The following is a 25,854-nucleotide window of genomic DNA, read 5'->3' on the forward strand; positions in this document are numbered from 1 at the left end:
GTTTAAAATCTTTTAAATATTTTGTGTAATCGAGGTCTAATACACTACTAATCATTTTTAACTTAAAGGAATCCAGAGTAAAATACTTTCTTTTTTTTCTCTCGTTTTTTTTTTTTTTTTTTTTTTTTTTTTTTTTTTACAATATGCTTAATTTTATGTTAATGTAAAATAAAAGATTTAACATATGCTTGAGAGTAACATGATCGAGACGGACGTAGAAAAATCTTTAGAGACTATATTGCTTTCAGGACATGAACAATATAGCAAGACAAAAAGAAGGAGGGAAAACAAACAAACAAACAAAAAGTCATATTTTGGCATATATTGGTGCAATACGTTTAAATGACTGGAAACATTCTTATAAACAGACTAATGTTTTCGCCATCGCAAATGACAAAAGACATGCAAATCAACAAGTAACTTTTCAAACCGAGTCACCCCCCCACCCACCCCCCCCGAAAAACGCGAGGCTGCCAAAAAAAAAAAAAAAAAACAGAGGATAAAACGTCTCCTGTGCAGCGTCACAAATCAACAGTGTTGCTGTTTTCGTTTGGAGGGGGGAAAAAAAAAAAAAAAAAGTTGCATTCGACTCGTCTTAATATGTTCCCTGTACAAAATAATCGAAGAGACGAGACAAGACTGAACAAATCTGTCCGATATGGCTCAGCACTGTCGTTCAGTGTTCCCAGGTTGTCGTTTTTTTCTTCTTCCTCTAATAAAATACTTAGTAGAGACATGCAACTGAAACTTCACAAGCTTACTGTTTAAATAACTGAATCTGAGGTAAGTGGAGTTGTTGAATGAGGAGCTGCAAAAAAAAAATTCAGCGCATTTTTTCCCCCCGAAACAATAAACACATTTTTATTTATTTATTTTACACGGAACACAGATTCTCGCAGGTCGCGTTATTGTGTGACTGCTAGACAAAATTTGTTTTTTTTTGTGCCGTTTCTGCGCATCTTTTGATCGCATTTGTTTATCAGACTTCGATACTCCATATGCTGTACCCTTTTCTGGCCACAAGCTTCGGAATCCTGTTTGCTGTAATAGTCGAATTTGTTGTATCTAATTAATTATCGGTTTTGTGTGCACGACCCCTCTGAGGTTTATTGGTCTCATCCCATGTCTACGGTAATACACTTTTGTTTGAAAACGCATATTTCTCTCTCTCCGTTTTGGCCTTGCGTTCGCACCGAGTTGGCGTTTTTGGTCGCCGAATATGCATCTTTTGGCAAAAGGATACATCTGAAAACCTTTCGAAACACTACAGGGATGTGAGCATTTGTAGACGTTTTGGTGTGGATGAGCAACATTTCTGGGAATCGACCGAAAACGAGAAGTATGGAACGATTTTACACGAAAACGCCATTTTCCAATTCAGTGTAGACGAGGCCCGAGACTCGTTGTGTCGTACCCTATATTCTGGACACAAGCTTTAGAATCCTGTTTGCTGTGATGTATAACTAGATACTGCTTTTATTGTGCACACCATCGTATCATTAGACTCTGTATGTTGTATGTTTTTTGGCCACAAGCTTCAGAATCCCGTTAGCTGGAGAATCTGCTTGACAAGTTTTATCATTAGTTTTAAACTCGGATGCTTCATATGTTGAACAGAACTGCGTATGCGATCATCCGCCTGGCTCTTTGCACTGCAGTGGAGTAGAGAATTAATGCTCTTGCTTGCTGATTAATCTCTCTAGTATGATCTAGGAGGCTGAATCCCGAGACTGAAGCACGTTCTAGTTTTTAGTCTTTGCTGTTTGCGTGCAGTCAGTCAGTCAGTCCAAAACCACACTGCCTATGTGTGATTTCCTTACGTTGCCAAGGTCACGCTTAGAGCTTGTTGTTAGCTTGGCGTGTTGTAACCAAGCAGATCTTTGGCCTGATCATCTGTATGGCTGGTTGCTTTTTTTAAAAGCATTGAAATTGAAAACACACGAACGCGATAACGTGGGGAAAAAACTAAACCGTCTCGCCGGAGTTGGAGGGGAAAAAATTGCGCTGAATTCTCTGCAACAGCTCAAAGGTTTTTTTTTTTTTGAGACGTGAAAAACGTGTAACACTGTGGAGTGTGCGTTTAATACAGAACGCTTGTTCAGTCGATGCCGTCGATCTGCAGTAGCTGTGCTGATTAGAGATTTTTAAATAGCACTAGTATTTACATGTGTTTCTTCTACATTATTAAAGCCTTCAAAGCAAACGACAGGAAAAAATAAATGATAGTAAAAGTCAGAGAAAAAGAAGTAACTAGAGCCTGGTTTAACCCGGAAAAAAAAAAAAAAAGCCATTAAGAACAAAACAACTGGAGGATTTTTTTTTTTATATAAAACCTGGATGGATATGAAGAGATACTGCACATTAGTATTAGCCCTAATATTGTACACTTCCTGCAACTTGAAATGATCGATCGTACTTTGCGTTGGACTGAACAGGAACGAAACGCGTCTGATACATGTCGGTCACGGTCACTAGAACCGCCGCCCTGCCATGATAGGACTTTCTAATATATAAAGCAATATGGAATAAACCTGCTCGGATCACATCGCTAGGTTATGAGGTTATGAATATTATAAGTTGTAATCTACATCGGCTGTTCAAGAGGTTGCACTGGAGTATAAAGAGAGCGGCGGCGTCGACGTGCACTCCGTTACCCTGACGTGACGCACGCCGACGCCACGCGTACGCACAGTTTTTTTCGTAACAGTTTCGTGTTGCTACTGCTTCTGAGGCCTGAACTCACGGAGAGATGCTCGCAGGTCGTCATTTTCTGCTGCACTTGTGAAAGTAACGTGAGGTCCAAGACAGTCGAAATAAACGGCTTTCAGTGAGGAGAAGTAGAGTAAACATCCAGAAAAGGAGAAAATGAAATCAAATGGACAGAGTTCCTGATATCGTTCGAAAAAGAGGTGTTGACCTGTATTCACGGAAGAGACAGAAGTAACGGTAGAAAAGTCTTGAGGAGTCCTGAATGTTTTTTTTGTTTTTCCCAAGAGGATAATAAGAGGTGCATTCCATTCAAAATAATCAGTAGCTGTCTCTCTTCTAGGCTCTTCCCTTTCATTAGGGAAGGAGGAAAAAAATATATATAACAAATGGTCACAACCATATGTGTGATTCACAGCCTTAAAGAAAAAAACTAATAAAATTCACCATCATCCTTCCATCCATCCATCAAAAGGGCTTGCACTTTGACCAAAGCTTTTCTTTCCTTTCACCATATTTTCAAAATACAAAAAAAAGTTGTCTCTATATGCATAAGTGATATATAATTAAATATTTTAAAAGGACCCCCCACCCCAACACACACACACACACACACACACACACACACACACACACACACACACACACACACACACACAATCTATCTCTTAAGTGCCGGATGTAATCTCTCTCTCTTTTTTTTTCTCTCACAAAATGTATCATATTTTCCTCAGCCCTTGCACTGACTGTCAGAGGTATAAACATCTACAATACGTTTCTGTTCCTTTGGTTCCCGAGAGCTTCTGTCACTTGAAGTCGAATCATAGCACCAGCTGGCAACATCTGCTCGAAAAAACAAAGCAAACAAACCAAAAAACCAAAAACAAATAAAATGATAATAAAAATCGACTCCACATTTAAAGTGCTCTCCTCTGATCAAATCCTAATCTCACAGTCATTCCGAGGCATTTCGGAAAAAAAAGAAGATCATCGCAGACGTGCACGTGTCCTGCATTTGGTTCCGTCGCATCCGGACGTCTTTTCCCCCATCGCCGCAAAAACGTTCTTTTACCTATGAAACGAAATCCCATCCTGCCGACTCGAAACGTGCTCCATCGGTGTGAGAGCGAGAAGAAAAAAAAAATCTATATCACCTCATAGTTCATTATTACAACAAGGAAGAAAAAAAAACACAGTCAAATATAGAAACAGAAAGAAAAGCAACAAATAAAAGAAGAAACCTTAAAACGTGAAACTGAGTTGAGTGCATCCACCAATCTGTGTGTAACAGATCTGTATTGCGTAGTGATGAGGGAGAGGTAACTGAGTGGTACTGTAGCTTATCTGAGGTTGAACACTTTCCTGTTTTTCTATAGTACTGTGTTAATTCTATTCAGCAGCTGGAGTTGGAGTATGGGAATGAAAAAGGAATTGAATCGTTTGCTGTTTCCACCCTCCACATTCCAATATCAGTCTTATCGCTGTTTTCAGAATGTGCGAAATGCTAAAATTCATTAGCTAAGCTCTTTTTTTTCAACTAATTGCAAAGTAAATATTTATGACAAAGCCAGGTTGGCACTTAGAAACAAAACTAAACAAATTAGGGATCTGGAGCATTAGAGCTTTAGATCAGACCTGAGGGGCCCTAACGAAGAAAAACAGAACCCGTTTTTCTAGCCTAGCTATAGCTGGGGAGCAGCAGCGTGTCGAACCCCAGATCAATATGTTAAGATTGTCTCAAGGCAAAAAAAAAAAAAAAAAAAAAAATTTTTTTATGAATCACCATCTGGCACAGAGAAGTTTGGCAATTAGTTGAACACAATTCGACCAAATCATAACACATCGTCTCTTTGTCCTGAATCCTGAAGCGTTTGTTAAAGTTGTACAAAAATACAAAAAATAAAATAAAAATTCGCCTGTAACACATAAAAAAAAAAAAGACAGGAAATGGAAAAAAACAAAAAATGAAAAGGTAAATATAAACCAACAGAAATAACTGCATCCAGTGGTGTGTGAGGTTGTTGGAGTGTGGCTTGTCTTCATTTGTTGAAGTAACGGTTCAGTTTGTGCAACTGAAGGTAGATGCGGTTTAAAGCGCATTTGTTATTTATTCATAAATACCTAAACGCTATTACTCCGGTTTAGTTTTATAGCAAACGGTCTGAGCGTATTGTTGTGTCGTCTTGTTTACTTACTTACAGTTGAAAGAACGTCTAAGAAACAAAGATTAAAATACCCACCAATTCGTTGTCCGAATATTTTTCAGCCTGACAGCAGCTTTTCAAGCTTTTTGAGCTCCGTCGGCTCTTTGCGCATGCTCGTAGTCGACTGGCTTCGAGAAAATTGCTTTTTTTTTTTTGTCGTTTTTTTTTTTTTTCATACTCAAAGCCTCAAAATGTTTCTCCTCGCCCACCGTGCGTTGTATCGACCCCGATCTCTTCAATCGGGTCCAGTGGTGGAGACGGACGGTTGATCCCTCGCCGAAAGACGACGCTCCCCCTCTGGCTCCTGCGCCGGTTCCTCCCTCGGACTCGTCGTCGTCGTCGTGCTGAGCGCGGCGCGGCGTGGCGGCGTTTACGTTGGCGTTGTTGACGTTATTGTTGGTGGTGGTGGTGGTTTCAGGAGAGGCGCTGTGAGAGCCCTCGTGCGGCGTGCAGCCCGGGTGGTTCTTGCGGAAATGCTGGTTGAGGATGGCTTGAAATGGGAAGCTCTTGCCGCAGACGTGGCAGTGGAAGGGCTTGTTGCCGGTGTGCTTGCGGATGTGGTACTCCAGCTGGTCCTTGCGCGTGTACTTTTTCCCGCACATGCGGCACACGAACGGCGTGATGCCCATGTGCAGGCGCATGTGCCGGTCCAGACTGCCCTTCTGGTTGAAGGATTTGCAGCAGTAGATACAGGTGAGGCGAGGGTTGTAGCGGAACCAGCGATCGCCCACCTGCTCACGCAGATACTCCTCGTACCCTCCCACGTCAAACACAGCTGCTTCCTCTGCCTGCAGAGAAGAAGAAAAAAAGAGCTCTTATTTGTACGCTGAAAAAGCACACGCCTCACTGCCCAACATTTTCTTTCCATTTTGCACTTCGAATGGCACAGAAGCAGGGGCCATTAATGCACCAAATTCAGTAGAATAGCATTTAAACAATGAAGAGCTGAGTGAGGAGTAGGGTTGAACACTTTTCAAGACTGGAAACTTTCCATGGGAATGAACTGGGAATTTACAAAATTGCAGATTAGTCTATAACAGGAAAGTTGTAAAAATAAATAAATAAATAAATAAATAATTGAAACTTGCATGATCGTCCTGCTTAAACCAACTAGATTTGAACCAGGTTAAGATGTTGGACTTCTGATCAGAAGGTCGTGAGTTCAAATCCCACCACCACTGAGCGGCCCTTGAGCAAAAGATCGCAAACAATTTGACACCAATTTTCAGTTTCCCTGTGTCACCCTGTATTTGACTCTTTGCAAACCTGCATCTACCAGAACATTTACAGTAAAACACACACTCCTAACACTCCATTACTTGTTTAGCAGCTGGAAAAAAAAAGTCCTGAAAAATGTTCCAGGATTTGTGAAGGGGGCAGAGGCAAATTCAACAGCGAGACTATAATCTGGGATTGAGTCTTGTGAGCCAGGTAACGGAAAAAAAAGCGATACAAAAACGAACAATGGGACATGGCAAAAAATGCCAGGATGGTGCTGGAGCTGCCTGGGACAAGAGGCTTGAGAGTAATGCCTGAACACTGAGCCCAAAACACTATAGAAAAATGTTTGAAAAGAAATCGCCATAACGACATGGAGGAGGCATCTGAAGGGCGCCTCCGCCAACAGCCATGGACTAGAGCCAAGCTGAAGGGGCTCCTCGGTGTTTTATATGTTCCTTTAGTTCCTCAGCCTGACCTCAAGCTGAGAATACTTGAACGTTGGCAAAACCAGACAGCCGAGACCCACGTCATGGCAGCATGCGTGTGGTTTTTAAATAGTGATAAAATGATAAAGAGGCAGCTGCTAACAATAGACCTCTATGACAAAGTGTGTATTGCTGTACTATAGGGTGGTGTTATCCTCACGGTCAATTATTAATAATTAACAAGCATTTGGTATCTGACCCCCAGCCCAAATGCAATCCCTGTTGTGCAATATCTCATCAATGACGAGATACAGCCTCATCATTGATGAGTTGCAACAGCGTTCTGGCAGCTTGATCCTGATGAGTTCATTGCAGTCATTCTGTGTTGGTATGGGGGCCAGATGGAGGAGAAGGTGGGCCAACATTGCGCCATTACTCATTCACTATGCAGGGAAAGATCTCATATCGCCAGCATACAAGCAAAAAGGGGAGCGTGGTATCACCCAGTGGAAAAGGTAAAACTTTCAAAGACGGCCTGATCTTATTGAGGGGGGACAAGAGTACTCTAGGGCAAGTCCAGACTTAGAGGGAGAAACCAGATACCCTATTCTCTAGCAAATGTTCCCCCACCCATTGATGAAATGCACAACTATGATTTGGGAATTTTTTCTTTGCACATGAACTAGCAGTAGATGAAGTCCGTTTAAAAAAAAATAAAACTGTTTTGTTAAGAACCTAAACAAGATCAGGAACAAGAATAGAATGTGTGAATGTGTTCCTTAGACCTTCTACAGGCTTTAAATAGAATATGCAAAAACTGCCAGTGAAGATGAGAGCCAGATTAGCGCAAAGCTGTAAAACTGAAGCAGTGGAGATGCAGATGTCTGGTACCAGCAGCAGTCTTCAGAACTTGGGATGTACCTATAAAAATCGAGAAATTGTAACAACAAACAATAACCTCATACCCTTATTTATTACACTGCCACTTGTAAATAAGCTATCTATGCACTTCTAGTTAGATGCTAACTGCATTTCATTGGCTCTGTACATGTACCCTGCACAATGACAAAGTTTAATCTAATCTAATCTAATCTAAACAAAGCCTGCACTGAACTCGGGACGACCAAATGTGCTAACTGACGTGTGTTACCACGTCTGCGATTTCATCATGGACAGCAAGTCATCGTGTCGTTGTGATGCTACAACGATTCGTTCGAGGTGTTTCGGGTTGTGGCACACGCACTTTGAGAGCGGAAGAACATCGATAAAAGACGACGAAATATCAAGAAAACCTTCAACGAGCTCAACCCCGAAAATGTCAAACCTTCAGCAACTTGTGCATGATGAATGTCGGAGAATGATCCTCGAGATCACACTTCCGGAACCACCCTGCTCGCCAGATTTGGCACCTGAGGGCTTCCTCTTCCTGAAGACCAAGATCCGGCTCGTAAGTCGCAGAAGGTGCTTGTCACGCTTCAGAAAATAAGAAGACTTCCAGGACACATTCCAGAAGTGGCAGGAACGACAGGAGAACTGTATTGCTGTGCAAAGTGGCCTATTTTGAAAGCAAAGTGATGGTGTGTAAACGTAGATAAATAAACTTCTTGTAAACAAGGCTATTCTCGAAACGTTTTGATACCACCTCGCACGTGGGAAGGACGGATGATGCTCCTCTGGAACCATGGATTTATAATTCCTCGAATTTGAACCCAAAGACCCTTCACCTATATTTTGCCATAGACCATTAGAAGTCCCTCCTGCCAGAAGCTATTGAATACAGATGAAATCTGAAACTTCACTAAAACCCCCTGGTACAGTATAAAAGATGTTTTTCATCTGACAAAGCTTCTTCTGTCTGACTCATTGCACAGAAACTTGCCAAACTGCAAACTCTTGTTTCTTCAGACTATGCCTTTGCCTATGATTATTATGTCTGCATGTGTTTTGACCCTGCCTTGGACTCAAACCATGAATTTTTCGAAGTAGAAGAAGGAAAAAAAAAAGGCATAAATAAAACTATTCAGAGATTCCATCCGACCACTTTTGGCTCACGGCATCGTAATGCCACTTAGCAAGCAGATTTCAGCTTTCCTGTGTTATTAAAAGGGGCCACAGACATTACCAGGCTTGCAAATGAAATGCGTCTTGCCTGGTTTTTAAGGTGTTTATGACTAAATGACTTTGGGTCGACTCAACCACACGAAGCCAGAGGTCTTCACCACAAAGGTATGGTTTCACTGCAGGTATTCATTGCAGGCAAATCGGACCAAATAAGCGTTTAACAAACAAAGATCTATTGATGACAGGAGTAGAATCAGATGTGTTCCTTGTTGGGGTTTAAAGATACCCGGAGAACCCTGGTGTTTAAGCACAAATGGTTCCTGCACGCTTTGTAAGATGATCAGCAAAACCACACACACACACACACACACACACACACCACGCTTTATTTTGTGAAACCAAAAATGATACCGAGTCCAACATTGTTAAAGCCACACTCATGCATGAGGCGAGCTCTCGTTACACGGAAACAGACGAAGATGTTACAGAGTGAACGTGTGCAAAACGAAACTACTGTTACGCTTCAAGCCATTCTGATTATTCACATTCTGTTACAGAGAAGATACGACTGGTGCTTTCTTTTCACTCCAGAAACAGAACTTGTACCCAATCAACAGATGTATATTAAAAAACTATCTGAATAAATAAATCTCATTTACATCAACACTTTTTTTTTTCTTTTCAAGGCGTAAGTGCTTTCATGTTGATTCACATTATATGTACCATGTTACAGCTATTAGGTCATGTGATCTAAACACGAGTCTCCTTTTACCTGAGAACTCGGATGTCTCTGATCGTCCACTCTTCCTGGAGACTCGCTTTTGGCTCTGGGTCTTTCCGCCATCACCACCACGCTGCCTGTTGGGCTGAACCTGATACACACAGTAAAGCTGCAATTAACTTTTTATTTTAGAGTGAATTGGTAGAAGAGGAGGCTCTAGTTCTGGCAAATCAGATTCCCATTTGGCCTAAAAAAAAAAATGTAAATAAATCTATAACAATTTAAAGAAGCACTGCTCATTTCTCAGGGCTGCTACTCACTTCAAAGGTAGTCATGTGATTTTCCTCTCTTAAAACACAAGATTATACTGTAAATGGCTCTGTTTTTCTAAACGAATTTGTTAAATTATTAACAAATTAATAAAATGTTTCCCACCCACTACTAGATGCCATGATGAAGAGATAATCAGTGTGATTCACTCACTGGTTATAATGTTATAATTATAACATTACCAATTCTTTTGACTGAAACCTTCTCACACACACACACACACACACACACACACACACACACACACACACACACACACACACACACACACACACACACACACACACACACACACACACACACACACACCTCTCGGACTCGCTGAAGCTGCTGGACGGCTGAGAGCTTTTGGCTCTGGAAGCGCCAGTAATGAAGCTCTCCTGCACCAACGTGCTGCGCCCCGAGGTGTCGATCATCACTGTGGGCCCTTCCTCTGTCCCGCTTCCTTCCTCCGCTGAGGCTTGAGTCTCTGCCCCCATCCACTCCTCCATGCGCTCGGTCTTGATGCGCAGGCCTTCCACAACGTGCATGGTCTCATCCCGGCTCCTCTCTATGTCAGGCCCTGCCTCCACATACCACTGGCCCGCCCGGTTAATGCGCAGGATGGGCTCGTTCACTGCACCTACAGCTTCGGGCCCGAGCCCGCTGTGCTCGACGATCTGTGGGCTCATGGACTCCCCGGGCGGACTGACCTCTCTGATCTCGCTCACTTCCATCACCCCGCTAGCAATTCCGTGTGCAGCCAGGACTCTTGAAGCGCCATGCCTGGGGCTGAGCGAACGCGAGGCGCCCCTCTCGGCCTCGATGGTCCGTGCCGTCCCCCGGCGTCCACGCAGCTCGTCCTCTACGTCAGCCAGGCTGATCTTAAAGTGAATCCCCTCCAAAATCTGTGTGCAGCGGTCGATGATGTGCTGCATCTGCAGGAAGCTGGCGGCCGTCAGGTAGCTGATAATGTCGGCCAGCTGCAAACACAAGCGGCCCGTGTAGCAAAACGAGAGGAGCTGCTCGAACACCGACGGGTTGCGGATCACCGACAGGGACACGGTGCTCATCTCGCTCAGCGACATGTGGTCCCGGAAATAGGGTGAGCTAGCAGCCAGGACCACCTTGTGGGCGCGGAAACTCTGGCCTTGCACGTTCACGACGATGTCGCATAGCCGGCCCTGTATACGCAGCTGGTTCAGGTGGGACAGGACCGAGTTGCTGAAGTCCGGGATGTCCAACTGAATGCTTCCTGCTCGCTCCATGTGACCTGCACTGTACAAAAAAAAAAAAAAAAAAAACAGCAGGCTTGAGATCAGATTTGATGGGACGACATCGGACATTGCTGTGCATGACAGAGATTACGGGGGACATACAATCTTACTTACTACAATCCTTCTTTATAACACCAGCGTGTTTATTAAAAAGGAAACATCATTGCTCACTAGTTTATCTTCAGGAAAGTCCTTCTGTCCAGATGCAGGTAAGCTATTTTGTAAGCTCCACCTGATCATCTCCTTCACTCCACCTGATCTTCTTCCTCTCCTCACCTGATCTTCTCCTTCTCTCAACCTGATCTACTTCACTCCCCCTGTTCTTCCCCTTCACTCCACCTGATCTTCTGCTTCTCATTCTCTCCACCTGATCTCCTTCCTCTCCTCACCTGATCTTTTCCTTCTCTCAACCTGATCTACTTCACTCCCCTGTTCTTCTCCTTCACTCCACCTAATCTTCTGCTTCTCATTCTCCACCTGATCTCCTTCACTCCACCTGATCTTCTCCTTCTCTCAACCTGATCTACTTCACTCCACCTGTTCTTCTGCTTCTCATTCTCTCCACCTGATCTCCTTCACTCCACCTGATCTTCTCCTTCTCCTCACCTGATCTTCTCCTTCTCTCAACCTGATCTACTTCACTCCACCTGTTCTTCTCCTTACCTCCACCTGATCTTCTCCTTCTCCTTCACTCGACCTGATCTTCTGCTTCTAATTCTCTCCACCTGATCTACTTCACTTCACCTGTTCTTCTCCTTCACTCCACCTAATCATCTCCTTCTCCTTCACTTCACCTAATCATCTCCTTCTCTCCACCTGATCATCTCCTTCTCTTCACCTGATCTTCTCTATCTCCTTTACTTCACCTGATCTTCTCCGTCTCCTCCTCTCCACCTGATCTTCTACAGCTACACTTCACCTGATCTTCTCCTTCTCTTCATGTGATCTCCTTCTCCTTCTCTTCACTTGATCTTATCCTTCTCTTCACCTGATCTTCCACCTGAAATTCTGTAAAGCTGCTTAAAGAAAATGTCTGTTGTGAAACGCGCTATAGGATTAAACTTCACCTGACTATTTTGTTAGTTTCATAGTTCCATCGTGCGACTGCTCTATGAGTGAGCGCTCACACTGCACTTCACAAGACTTTTTCGCTAATGACATGACATGAGATATTGAGATATTGAGAGTGATCCCGATTGAAAGTGTCCCAGCACGAGTTCAGAGTTTTTCTCATAAAACCAGGGTTTCAACAACTAATCGCTAATAAAATTCGTAGTGGACGAATGGCGTTATCGATTAGCTGGGCTGCTCAAGCTACGGGTTAGCGCTGCTGTAAGAGAACACAGCCGCTTGCAGTTCAGGGTCAACCAGCAGCAGAAAAAAATGTGCGTCCCAAGTCACAGATGAAAGAGAAACTTCAGCACAGTAAACAAAAACTGTAGCATGTGAAAATGGAACAGTTTAATGAAATGCACAGCAAAAAACACACCAATTAATATTTGCTTCTTTATTTTAATCAAGTCTGTTCGCTTACTGTGTTTCTCCGTTCAATTCTCTTTTTATAGTATTTGTCTACTACAACAGTGAACTTCTGTTTTCAAAGTTGCTGCGACTTCACTACGTTCAAATGCTTGTTTTCGATATTTGCATATTTAATTTATGCAAATATCATTCACTCATTATGCTAAATTTTATTAATGATATATTCTAGATGCTTATATCTTCACAACTGAACAAGTGTACAAAAAAAGGATCAAAACAATGGTGAATTATAGTGTAATAATATTTATATTATAGATATTATTTTAAGCTGCTTGTCCATTCGCCAGCTGCAATTATCTTTAAAAACAATACAAATGATGATTTACACAAATTGCTTCACTTTGAATACTCAAATGCTTTTTTTTTTAATACACTTGTATTCGTTTTTTTTTTTTTAGTGTACACTTGAATACAATTTTGTACATAAATACCCTGAATTAGAATTCTAGATAGTTATAATAAGCAAAACATCTTTAAAAAAGTAAAAAAAAAAAAAAACAATCGTTCGGAAAAATAACTGATTAATCGATTATCAAAATAAAGTTTGCAATCTCTCTGCATAGATCGTAATTTGTTTGTAAAAATGAACCCATAATTGCTGCTTTTCCACGCAACACAACTGAGATCTCACGCTCGTCAAACACCAGCAAACAAATTCCTGTCTTAGCAAACTAATTTAACCTCAGAAAAAGTAACTGTTTTGTAGTTTCAGCATCCGTCACTATGACTGATCGATTACTGAGCGCTCACATTGTGCTGTTTTCTTATCTGGCTATCGTTCGCTCATAGTAATGAACCTATAAAGGAATTAATTTTGTAAAATGTGTCCATAATTTCTCTTATCTAATGCAAGACAAAGCACACAGAATACATGGCCATTAAATATCAGGAAACTAAATCCTGCAGATCTGTTTCGGTTATCGTCTGATACGCAACGCGCTGGTATCGGTATCGCGATGCACATGATGAAAGTAGTATCGGTGCACCTTTGATTAGGAACTCCATGCGTTCAACATTAACACGAGTAAGACAAGACAACTCTCTCTCACACTCACACACACTTACTGTCTTACCTTTTCTTAATTTCAAGATGAAACTCCGTAGTTTTTCGGCACTTGGACGTTTTATGGCTACATATGATTTGAGCCGAGATTATTTGTTATTTGTAGTGAGAACACACAGGCTTGCATAGATGAGTGTGAACACTGAGCGGTGTGAGGCTGCTGCTGAGCCCAGGGCCATGTCGGTGCAGCTCGGCCACTGCAGCTGAAACCAAAGCGAAAAAAAAACAGCTTTGGGAGGCGCCTTGCCTCTTTCAACGCCAAAGAACACCAAAAAAACCGACACGACTCAGCGCGTTTTCTCCTCCCTCACACGGATAACACTTCCAAGATCACATTAACCCACTCTTATTGCCCCCTGGCTGCTTAAAATGTTTATTTAATGCCCCCCACGCTGCTGTTCTTTCCCATTTCTTCAACGCCCGTATATACCCCATGTATGAAAATGAGTCGATGTGCAGAAACTACGGTGGATCCTGGGAAATGAAGTTCCGTGTCTAGGTTTGGAACGTAGCCGGAAAATAACCAAAGGACTCAGTTTCCCATGATTCTTTGCGGTTATGGCACAGTTAAAGGAAGAGATGTGTACTTTGGTTGCGTTTCTCCGGATTGCCTATATATTTTTGTATATATTACAAAGCATATATATATATATATATATATATATATATATATATATATATATATATATATATATATATATATATAAAATAGTAAAAAGTAGTCAGGAAGATATATATTGTTTATGATTTTATATATATATATATATATATATAATAAAATGTTTGTTTTTATTATTGCTTTTATTTTTATTATCAACTTTATACATAGTTAAAATCTCTGCGGACCGCAATTTTCTTTAGTCTCTGCCTCACACTTTGAGCATTTTATATACATATAAAAGCTTGAAAACATACACAACAATGCCAGTGGTATAAAAAAATAAACTAGAGTAAGCGTGGTATAAGATTTGTTTTGTGCATCCATAAAAGCATGGGCGTAAATCCGGGGGCGGAAGGGACATGTCCCCCCCTCCCATCCGAGGATTGCCCCCCCCCCAAAAAAAATTTTTTTTAAAAATATCGCAATCTCTATTGTGAAAAATATATGTATGTATACCTAAATAATTGTGTAAATAGAAAAACTGCATTTAGAAACAGTTGAGTTCCCCCTCTCCTTCCTCACAGTGGTTTGACCCACTGCCTGCTTTCCCAGTTCATCTCACCTTCTCTACACACACGAGTCAGGTGTGTGTCTGCAGCTCAATTAATGTTCAACTCCATTAACTAGGGGATTTTATTCACTTTAAATAAAGCGATTCTCTTTAATCTAGTTAATGCAGACTCATTCATAAATTAGTTGCGGCAACAAATGCTGATTACGGATGTAATTTTCCATGAATCTGCTCTATTAGTGATTAAAATATGACTTATCTAGTGAACGTTAGCTTGTTTACAATAGCTTGTAGCATAGTGCACTGACACTAACACACCAAAGCCGTTTCACATGCAGTGTTTTATTTGGGGCGACTTGGCATAATGTTAACATTAACACACAATTAGCATATTGTTTATCTGTGCATTTACTAAATGAGCACTGTGCTACATCTGAACTGACCACACTGTATTTTTTTTGTATAATTAATTTCTATTCTGTTCTTAAGTGTCTTAATTAATTTTAAATACATTTTTTAACTTTTTTTAATTCCTTGCTTTGTCATTGAACCTGAGAAAAACTTTGAAAAATAACCATAATAAGGCAGTCTCCATGCTAAAATAATAATGATAAAAGCAAAGTGTTTTACTGTGGGGACACTGTGTCTTTATAAGGACAATTTGACTGTATTATTTGTGTCCCCTTCAAAAATTGCTCATGAGAAATTTTATATTTATTGTCCCCCCCCCACTGTTAAATGAAATTCACGCCAATGATAAAAAGGCTAAAGAATCAATAGCGTTATCAAATCAAGATTTTCTATTTGTCACAAACATAATTGTATGCAGGATAAAACTTGCAGTGAAATTAAAAGTTGAAACAAATTAAAAAATCCCGAATCGAAGAGAAATTCTTGAAGCTGAATCCATTGCGCTAGTGTTAGCCGCTAACCTGGAAGTGTCTAAAGGATAACGCTAGCACTATGGATTCTTTAGCGTTTTATGTCCAGCTTCAAGAATTTCTCTCAGCTGCTTCGGAGCATTTCTCAAATCCTTAATATTTGCAAACCAGTAAATGTATTTCTCAAAACAATCAGTACAAACAGTACAACACATTGGATTTCTTGCAAAAGCCTGTATTTTTCTCAAATTCCTTAGTTTATCTCTCAAAAGTAAGTATTTGTGTCAATGAACGAGTCATTGTTCACAAACAAGATCGTCTAAATGTTTTATGTTGTCAGTATGACAGTGCTTGGTTTTATGACATCCAGATATAAACTACGGTTTGGGTTACAATGATTGAAAATGCACAATTCTGAATTTCTTCTGTTTGGCATCTATGCGTTTCAACAGCACAAATGTACACATTACTGTATGTGGGATATTGATTTCATGAGACCGGACAGGATTTACACTTTTATTGTACTGTACTAGTGGACTAACAAATAAATTACAGTACAATGTCATTGTGATAGAAAAGAAAAAAACACAAAAGCACAATGGAGAATAATATATAATATGAAATAGTAAACTCTTTCCCCTTAGGCAGAACTGTACATACCGCACTGTACAGTGCAATCTGTCTGTACCTCCTGACGTCCCAGTCTATCAGGCCACAGATTTTTATCCACATGACAACGGATTTCATCTTCTGGAATGTCGTATTCAGCCTCTGCAGGTTTCCGCTGTGATGTCCTTACATGCTGGATCCATGGCAGCCAGCAGGGTCATCCGAGTATGTGGCTGGAAATCATAGACCTTCCACCTTCATGCTGAATAGAACTCCTCGATGGGGTTAGGGAATGGGGAGCGGGTGGGAAGAATTGCATCAGCATCCTGTTATGGGTGAAAAACCATTGATGGTGTTTGAGTGATGAAAAATCACATTTAACCCAAAAGTATCACTTACTTTGGTAAATCGTCTCAAAATGGACCCCCCTTATCATCTGGAATGAGAGCCCTATAGAGGGTCTCTAAGAAGGTGAGGAGATGCTGTGTGTTGTATGGGCCTATAAGGGCAATCTGAGTTAGCACACCCTGCTCTGAAATAGCAGCACTCATAGTGATATTTCTTCCCGCTGGCTTGGCAAATCAAAAGTAGCTCTGTGGCCGATGACATTTCCATCACATCTTCTGCTTTTGTAGATCAGAATGAAGTCAGACTCATACTGTATATGAACTTGTGGGTTAAAGCCAGTGTGCTACAAGCCAGAAGACAAACAATTAGTTATAAATTACATGCATTTTTATTTCATTTCAGATACAGTTGTACACATATTGCATGCTTTTTTTCTACAGGTATAGCAAATGTACATAAGTCACACATACTGTAGTCTATATATGTCACTATAGGAAGTTTATGTAACTTAATTACTGTATGAACATAAATGTTTTTACCTGAACATACTGGTACTGTAGCTCCTTCACCATTCCTTTCAAATGGTACGAGCTACAGCTGTTTCAAGCTCATGTGGTGTCTTTTCAACATCCTGTTTATAGTTGAAATGCTATCAGAATGGATGTTTTCAAAGGAATTAATGTCTTCTACAACAACCCTCTGTATTTCCCTTATCCCAAAAGCATTGTTTGTTCTGACCATGGTGCTAATAATTTCCTCATGCTGAGGTGTGAATAGGGTTCTTCTGCCACCCCTGTGAAGTTATCTTACAGTCCTGTGTGGAAAAAAATACACTGAGGTAATATAGATATACTTACATGTGTTTTTGTGTTACAGAATGTATATACACTATAACAGCACAGGCCTCACTGGTGGATTACATACTGTTCTTTCTACGAAATGTTTAAATTAATGAAGGCACAGTTGCTCTCCCAATTTACATTTACATTTACATTTGCGGCATTTAGCAGACGCCCTTATCCAGAGCGACGTACAAAAGTGCTTTAAATTTCTAGTAATGAATAAATCTACACCGGTACGCAAGATTACAAACTCAATATAAATATAACTCGAATTCTAAAAACTTGAAAAGTGCTAATTTAGGTATTTCAGGAAGAGGTAGGTCTTCAGTCGTCGCTTAAAGATAATCAGGGACTCTGCTGGACGGACATGTAGGGGAAGTTCATTCCACCACCTCGGTGACAGAACAGAGAAGATATTGTCCTAATTATATTATAAGATATTGTCCTAATATTGTCCTAATTTTAAGGCCATGATTGACAACATGTTTCTGAAATTTACATTTACGGCATTTGGTAGACGCCCTTTTCCAGAGCGACTTACAACTGAGCAGAGGAGGGTTAAGGGCCTTGCTCAAGGGCCACTGGGTGGTGCTGTTACATTTAGATAAAATATAGCAGTTAAGATATTTATATCGGACGATGAGGCGACAACTTTTCATTTAGAACCTCAGATGTTTACGTGAAGTTACGTATCCAGAAGACGTGTATCATGTTACTGTTACTGTTGTTTCTGTTCACTTTACGTCTCTTCACAACAGGTTTACAGGCGGAGCTATTTTTTATGTGTTTTGTGTATTTGTCTTGCACTGTCCTGTATTGTCTTGCACTGTCTTGTGTTGTCTTTACACTGTTTGCACCAGGTTGCACACATGCACTTTATGTGGCGAGGACACTTACTAGTCCTTTGCCCTGTGTTTTCTGTTTCTGTGATTGTTGTTGTATGTAGCACCAGGGTTCAGGAGGAACGTTGTTTCATTTCACTGTGTACTGCGTCAGCGATATATGGTTGAAATGACAATAAAAGCTTCTTGACTTGACTTGATCATTATCTGTCTGAGACACGAACGTGAGTGGCATGAGAAGAGTGAAGCTAGCGTATTATATCACGTGCATTACAAACTTAATTGTTGTGTTCCATCATAACTTATTGCATACGGTATTATTTCAGATGTTTTGAAATGTTTGTTGTTAGATTAAACGAAGTGTGAAGTCATTTCCTGTGATCCTTGTTGTGGTTAAACAGTGCGTGTGAGAGTGTTTGAATGCTTCATCTGAGCTCTGTGTGTGGTCAAGAATCAATAAATAAGGAAGAAGAAGAGGTGGTTAATTTCATACAGCAAGTTAGTTCCTGTTCTGAGAGAGCATGAACAACATGGTCTAAGTTTAAATTTTGAGATTTTGAATCCCAAGAATAAATGATTTGTTGCAATATCACTGTGTACAATCCATCTCCCGCCGAAGTCTTAAAAACGTACAAGGACCGAAAACGTCACTTCCTCACATGAACGAATAGCCGTTAAAATTTGTTATAATAACCTCCACTCTTCCGGGAAGATGTGTGAAGTTGTTCCACCAGATTTTGGAAGGTGTTTGTGGAGGTTTGTGTGCATTCAGGGTTTAATAAAGTCATGATGTACTGATGTATGTTAGGTGAGGAAGCCTGGGGTGCAGTCAGTGTTCACATTCATCCCAAAGTTTTTCAATAGGTTTAGAGCTCCAAAGCAGGAGATATTCCACTTACATTCATGTAAACCATATCTTCATGGAGCCGGCTTTGTGCACAGGGGCAGTGCCATGCTGGAACAAGTTTGGGTCTCCAAACACATCCTATACAATTTCGTGCCTCCAATTTTGTGCTAACAGTTGAAAGTGGAACCACATATGGCTGGAAAAGGCAGGTGTTCTAATACCTTTGTCCATTCAGTGTCGGTTTACATGGATATCACTGTGATGGGTTTAGTCATTCGGATACTAAGTTGATGGTTGCTGCAATATTTTTGTCATAACTAATAAATGTTTTTCTGAGCACGATTGAGTCTGTTTTCATAGTTCATCCTCCAGAGGGCGCTCTCTGAGCAGAAATCTGATCAGGTGTATGTAAACTCAGAATGGGACAGATTTTCATCTTCAGTGAACCTGATGTGTACGTGTGACTGGTGCTAATAGTAGTTAATGACCTAAAAGAAAATGAAAGACAGTCAATGGTCAGTGGGGAACAGTTCAGTGCTGTGTTCAGTGAAGAGTCCCCTTATGTAAAGAGATCGGTTTTGAAATATTCTTTATTTCGGAGGCAAATGGAAACAAATCAAATGATCGCTGTGCAATCTGCTATCATGTAACTGGATTGTCTTGACTTTTCGACTGCTAATTTAACAAACATCAGATTTCAATGAGGCTAAAAGCATTGAGGGTCAGTGTTTATTCAACAACAACAACAAAAACTTCTGCTATTTGAAAAAAAAATAATAATTGGTAAATGGGTGAAACTCAAAGACCTGAGCAAACATCTGGCAGTCATGGATTTGCATATGTTTGTTATCTTTTGACCAAAATTTGCACACCCTTAAAAACATAATTATGTTCTTTGGCAAAGAAAGTGCTTTATCCGATGCAGAAACTTGAATTAATTATAAATTAATGATTAAGTAAAAACTACACTTATATTAAAAACCACAAACATCATGAACTGAGGTGGTACAACTGATGCACCCATGACATTTTCGTTGACTTGTATATAACCAGAGATATGTATATAACCATGCTGCCCCTGCTGGGCCCTTGAGCAAGGCCCTTAACCCTCAACAGCTCAGTTGCATAAATGAGATAATCGTAAGACGTCCTGGATAAAATTGACATCTGCCAATGCTGTAAGACTGAATGTCCAGACTTTTCCACAAAGGGAAATATTTTTATTTTTCCTCAGAGATTGGCATCAAAACCCTTTTTTGGGGGGAAACGAGAGTAACGTTTGTAGCAGAAATCTGATGTTGCTGTGAAGGCATTTTTCTACAAGCATAGGAGTTCAGTGTTAAGAGATCTGGGTTACTGTTTAGAAGGTCAGGAGTTCATGCTGCCTCTCTTGTTGGCCCTTGAGAAGGTCCTTAACCCTTTAAAGATTATGGACCTTTAAAGAAGTAGATACCGTCCCTGCAAAAGTCCCGAACCATCTGAAAACGTACCAGTGCCAAATGGATCCCACTTCATGTGGAGTTTTGACATTGGACCTCCTGGTGTGTTTAAAGGCTCTGGCATGGAGAAGCTGGTGTTGGATCTGTGATAATTGCAAATGTTGAGGTATTTTATGAGTTGCTCAGTAGCTCCTAGTTTTATAACCACAAATGACTGTATAAGACTGTAGAAAGAACATTACTCATAATCTTACACTCCAGTGCTCATGTTAGTTCTCACTCTCCAGTGTTCTGTATTGTTGAAAGATTTATGATCAAACTCTTGATGTCACCCAAATGAGGATGGGTTCCCCTTTTGAGTCTGGTTCCTCTCAAGGTTTCTTCCTCATAACATCTAAGGGAGTTTTTCCTTGCCACAGTCGCCACGGCTGCTCATCAGGGATAAATACACACCGTTCACCTTGACTGTTGATTTCTGTAAAGCTGCTTTGAGACAATGTCTGTTGTGAAAAGTGCTATAGAAATAAACTTGACTTGACTTGAAACTTGACTTTGTGGTCCAGGGGTTGCTGGATATGTGAAAAAGGGTATTACTGTGCTGTAATGTACGTGATAAGTAAAACGCCCTTTGCAGTTATGTACGACACCATGTTTTTAAGTCATTCAGGTTTATGCCAATAAGATGACACCCTTATCCAGTGCAAGTTATCCCATTTATACCCTGAGCGGGTCAGGGGTGAAGGGCCTTACTCAGGGGCCCAGCAGTGGCATAATGGTGATTTTCAGATTTGAATTCATGACATTCTGATCAGAAGTCCAACACCTTAACCTTGCTTTTGAAAATAACAGGGCATGCATGAAATAAGAAATATTTGTGCCATTTACAAATCACAAACTCCCAAAGACTTTTTTTTTTACAGCAAATATTTATTGACAAGCTAACAAAACACAGACACAGGTGTTACAATGTGCAAAAGAAACCCCACAGGAACAAAACAGGCTTGTGACTGACCTGAATCTGGATCGCTAAGTGACACATTTGGACCCATATACTATATATTCAGTACATATGTTGTAACAATTAGGAAGATGATGATGGTTTGTCTGTGATGAATGGTTTATTTGTAACCCCAGACCCCTCCTTCCTCATTTCCACTCATCGGAATGACGCTAGTTCGCTAACGCGAAGCAAATTTGCGCGCATGCATTAACTAGCAAGGACACAACAAACCCCAAAAAATACAAAAATATTAGAGTGGTATAAAAAAAATACCTTAAATTCATGACACATTAATACCACATTGGAATTCAACCCTCATTCAGGTTACGAGTTTATTCAAGATAAATTAATACTAGCGAACTACTTTACACGCTAACGGAATTTCTACAGCTGACGGACGAACGGTGGATTCGGACATTTAGGAAAATTAAATACATTCTCGATCAGAAAAGTAGAAGTTTCACTATAAGCATGATGTTAGGTCAAAGAAACATGAGTACCTTTTATGGGTCGTTCGTTTTTTTTTCTTTGTTATTTTTTTTACTGTACTTCCTCAAGTTCATTTTCACCCTGTTTCTTTCTGTTATTCGGAACTTTAACGCATGATATGATGATGTGTGTGAAAAAAACAAGCCCCATAAACAAATATACATTATAATGAGTCAGTAAAAGGCCTAAGATGGCTCTTAAAGAGCACTTTTACAACAAGTGCTATTCTAAACGTTCCTTAAAATTAGAACGTTTCCACGTGGTAAAACACACACACACACACACACACACACACACACACACACACACACACACACACAGTGGGTAATACTGATTAATAGGTTTACAGAGCTCAGGTTGGTAAGTGCATTTCTGCATTCGGAGGAAGACGTTTCAGTGGTGCATTGACCTTCAAGATTCTTGAACTTCTTTCAGATTTTTTGCAGTTCAGGGTAAAAAAAATATATATTTTTTTCTTGTTGCAGTCTGTTTCTCCCAGTTAAAATGTTCTCTTAAAAACTGTTGTAATGTTGAATGTTAATACAACCTTAAATCCAAACACACTGTACTGCACACTATAATCCAGGCCAATTTACACATAAAAGCTTTTCTAGATATTTTTTGTTTTTAGTAATTCGGATCCGATCTTAAAACCGTATCAGACAAGTGCATATAGACTCCATGCGCTCAGACCCATTTGTGGATGTTCAAATTTTGTGCATGTCCTGAACCATAATTAAAATCAATACCTACAGCACAGTTTCACAGCATGTGGGTAAGGAATCATCTGAGGAACCAAAATGACCCCAAAACTTCTCTGGTTCGTTGTCCCACTGTGTCCTGGCCTGACTTTAAGCGAAAGTCTGTATGATCCGTTAACACTGTTGTACACGAGGGTATTAGTCAGATAAAAAACAAAAAACAAAAACGAAGCTCTATTCTGACATACGGAACAAAAGCAGTGAGGATTAAACCAACTGTCCAGTGGAATCTCCACACGCTTACGCATACATTCACTATTTAAAAAAAGGCAAGAAAATGTCCACAGGCCCTTTTTCTTACGACGAGGATGCGATATTCCCGGAGGACACGACCGTCTCCCTGGGTGAGTACTCAGGCTCTTCCTTGTTGGGATGCGACGAATTGTCTGATTTGCTCCGGCTGAACTCTGCCCCAATAATGGGTCTGGAGAACTTTCCAGCGGGCTGAGTACACGCGCTGCACAGCAGCATCTTGAGGAAAGCCCTGCGCATCTCGTTGCTGGTAAGCGTGTAGATGAGAGGGTTCATTGCCGAGTTCAGCACGGCCAGAGCGAGGAACCACTCGGCTTTGTAGAGGACATCACAGCTGCGGATCTCGCAGGCTACGTCCAGAAGGAGCAAGATGAACAGTGGTGCCCAGCAAGCAATAAAGCAGCTTAGGACAATGATGACCGTCTTGAGAAGGGCCATGGACTTCTCCGAGCTCTTGTTCCCACTCCCGCGGCCATTCGAGACCTTGCGGAAGACGAGGTTGCGGCTACGCGTGCGGACCAGGGCGTAAATCCGGGCGTAGAGCACCACGATGGCCATGAGGATCACGCTGAACACGGTGGTGCAGAACAATATGTAGGTCTTGTGGTAGAGTGGAAGCACGGTTGAGCAATTCTTCATGCTGTCGATACAGTTCCAGCCCATAACGGGTAAGCCACCAAGGATGGCTGCAATCAACCAGACGGTGCTGATAAGCATGAAGACGCGGCACGTGTTTCCACTGTTGTGAAGCTTCATCTTGAGCATAGTAAGGTGCCGCTCGATTGCGATGGCCAAGAGGCTGAAGACCGAAGCAGCCAGCGCTACAAACATGCTCCCCTCACGGAAGAACCACTGCGTGGGACTCAGTTTATTTGTATTCGCTCCCGAGAGCAGGATGTTGGCTGTGTATGCAACTCCAGCCAGCAAGTCCGAAAGTGCCAAGTTCCCAATAAAATAGTACATAGGCTTGTGGAACTTTTTGGTCCGCCAAATGGTGAGAAGCACCAACACATTCTCTAAAATGATAAAGCAGCACACAATGATAAACAGCAGAGAGTCAACCTTGAGTCCGGGAAACTCTTCTACCGTACGGAATTTTCCAGTAAAATTGTAGTGCTTTGCTATAAGATTCGAGTTCACCGAATTAGCCATGGTCCTGGTCTCTGGCTCAATGTTTCCCACCAGTGCAATCCACCCTCTGGTCCACTAAGGGGCTCTGGAGTACTAGTGTAGCTCAGTATCCGAATTTTTTATGATGTAATGCCATGAAGTGCTTCTTAAGTCAGGTAAAAATCCTTAGCATGGATTACTGGGAATGGAGCTTTCAAATCCAACAACGGCATCATGGAAAAGGCTGAAAAGAGGAAAGAAACAAAAAATGAATACACTGTAGGATACTTAAATAGCTTCACTTCATTAAGCAGTTTGTGTGAACAGATTTGGATTCTTTTTGGGGGGGAAAAAAGCACCACCATAAGAAAAAAAGCTCTAAAATCTATTTAACTCCAAAAAAAAAAGAGAAATAACAGACAGATCAATGCAAAGAGTGCAACAAATCATCCCTGATTATAGTATAGAAATAAAAACATCTGCTAAATGTTCATCCAGATGTTGGATATTTATTAATTATTTTTTTAATGGTATTTTATTATATTTATTTGAACTTTCGTTTTGTCCACTCTTTTCTGTAAACTTCAATCAATCTAAAGAATTCCTATTTACTGCATTTGGATTGCAAACTGGTTTACAATGAAATAAGTTTCTCCTTTTTTTCCCCCATGGTATTTTTTTAAATAAATAATAATAAAAAAATCAATCCCATGCAGGTGAATTAAAACTATAGTGAAAACTGGAGTGGTGATTTTTTTTAATTAATTTTTTTTTTCTCTTTAAGTGAAACTTAACGTGAAAGTTAAAATGCTATCAAAAATGCATTAAATGTGTTTAAACACAGAGAGTCACTGTACCTGAGAAAACTTTAAAACCGATTCGTTTTTAAAGCAGAAGAAAGCGTTTTTTACCTGCAGACTGAATGCAGTGCAGTCCCCCGTCTCGCGCTGGATTGAGAGTTTGACTCAACTGACTGCAAAACGCCTCACTAAAGCCCCGCCTGCTTTAGTCACACACACGCACGCACGCACACACATGCAAACACACACACACAAACACACACATCTTAATCTTAATAAATAATAATGCAATTATGAATCTGAAAAAGATGACAAACAGAAGTGTAAAAGAATTTGAAACCAGATATATACCCATACTTACACATTGCACCCTGGCAACATGCATCCATGGTAATACCTAATGTAATTACCTTATCATACTCAGGCCTACATGCAAAAACATACAAGAAATTCACCCATAGTCATGCATCAAACCCTAAATACTTACAACACGCGTCCTGTTATTCCCTGTAGTGTGCAGAGGTTATAATGCAGATACCAAACACCAATTCAGATACGAATGAAAAGGAATAAAGAGGTGGAGACACACACATCAACTCAGGACATCGAACCGTATCTCTGAAAGCTATATACCACACACACACACACACACACACACACACACACACACACACACACACACACACACGGTAGTCAGGTGCTCATAGAAGGAAGTGGTTAACTAATACTACAAGCACAGGTCATAATTATTTAGACATGGACAATTATTCAGTAAAAAGTCTCGAAGTGACATGCATGTCTTCCCTCCCTACAGCAATGAATGCTGTAAATGTAAGTCAAGGCTACTACATATATATATATGTTCTACATTAGCAGTATAAGTATAAAATGAAAAGGAAGCAGTGTGAGTAATTGGTGACCAATGACGGGTCA

The 25,854-nt window shown here is 40.7% G+C and overlaps 2 protein-coding genes across 4 annotated transcripts; both read right to left on the reverse strand.

The window, feature by feature from the left end:
* Positions 1 to 5,084: 5,084 nt before the first annotated feature.
* Positions 5,085 to 13,981, reverse strand: zbtb37 (zinc finger and BTB domain containing 37). Its single transcript, XM_046857536.1, is given in 5 exon segments — positions 5,085 to 5,179; positions 5,181 to 5,698; positions 9,390 to 9,489; positions 9,978 to 10,925; positions 13,540 to 13,981. Coding segments are annotated over 4 exon segments (1,590 nt in total). The 5' UTR covers positions 10,916 to 10,925; positions 13,540 to 13,981; the 3' UTR covers positions 5,085 to 5,145.
* Positions 9,934 to 25,427, reverse strand: s1pr1 (sphingosine-1-phosphate receptor 1). Of its 3 annotated transcripts, XR_006926912.1 has the most exons (4): positions 25,409 to 25,427; positions 25,033 to 25,124; positions 22,268 to 24,365; positions 9,934 to 9,977 (listed from the first exon to the last, which is right to left on the reverse strand). XR_006926912.1 is itself a non-coding variant. In XM_046857543.1 (3 exons), exon 3 carries the CDS (start codon positions 24,161 to 24,163, stop codon positions 23,057 to 23,059), a length of 1,107 nt encoding a protein of 368 aa, XP_046713499.1. In that variant the 5' UTR covers positions 24,164 to 24,365; positions 25,033 to 25,124; positions 25,409 to 25,427; the 3' UTR covers positions 21,416 to 23,056. The 3 variants fall into 3 exon arrangements, 2 of the variants coding, with proteins under 2 accessions (XP_046713499.1, XP_046713500.1); XM_046857543.1 differs by lacking the exon at positions 9,934 to 9,977 and having other exon boundaries at positions 21,416 to 24,365; XM_046857544.1 differs by lacking the exons at positions 9,934 to 9,977; positions 25,409 to 25,427 and having other exon boundaries at positions 21,416 to 24,365; positions 25,033 to 25,142.
* Positions 25,428 to 25,854: the final 427 nt, after the last annotated feature.

This window comes from Silurus meridionalis, chromosome 9, assembly GCF_014805685.1.
Source record: "Silurus meridionalis isolate SWU-2019-XX chromosome 9, ASM1480568v1, whole genome shotgun sequence".
NCBI lineage: Eukaryota > Metazoa > Chordata > Actinopteri > Siluriformes > Siluridae > Silurus > Silurus meridionalis.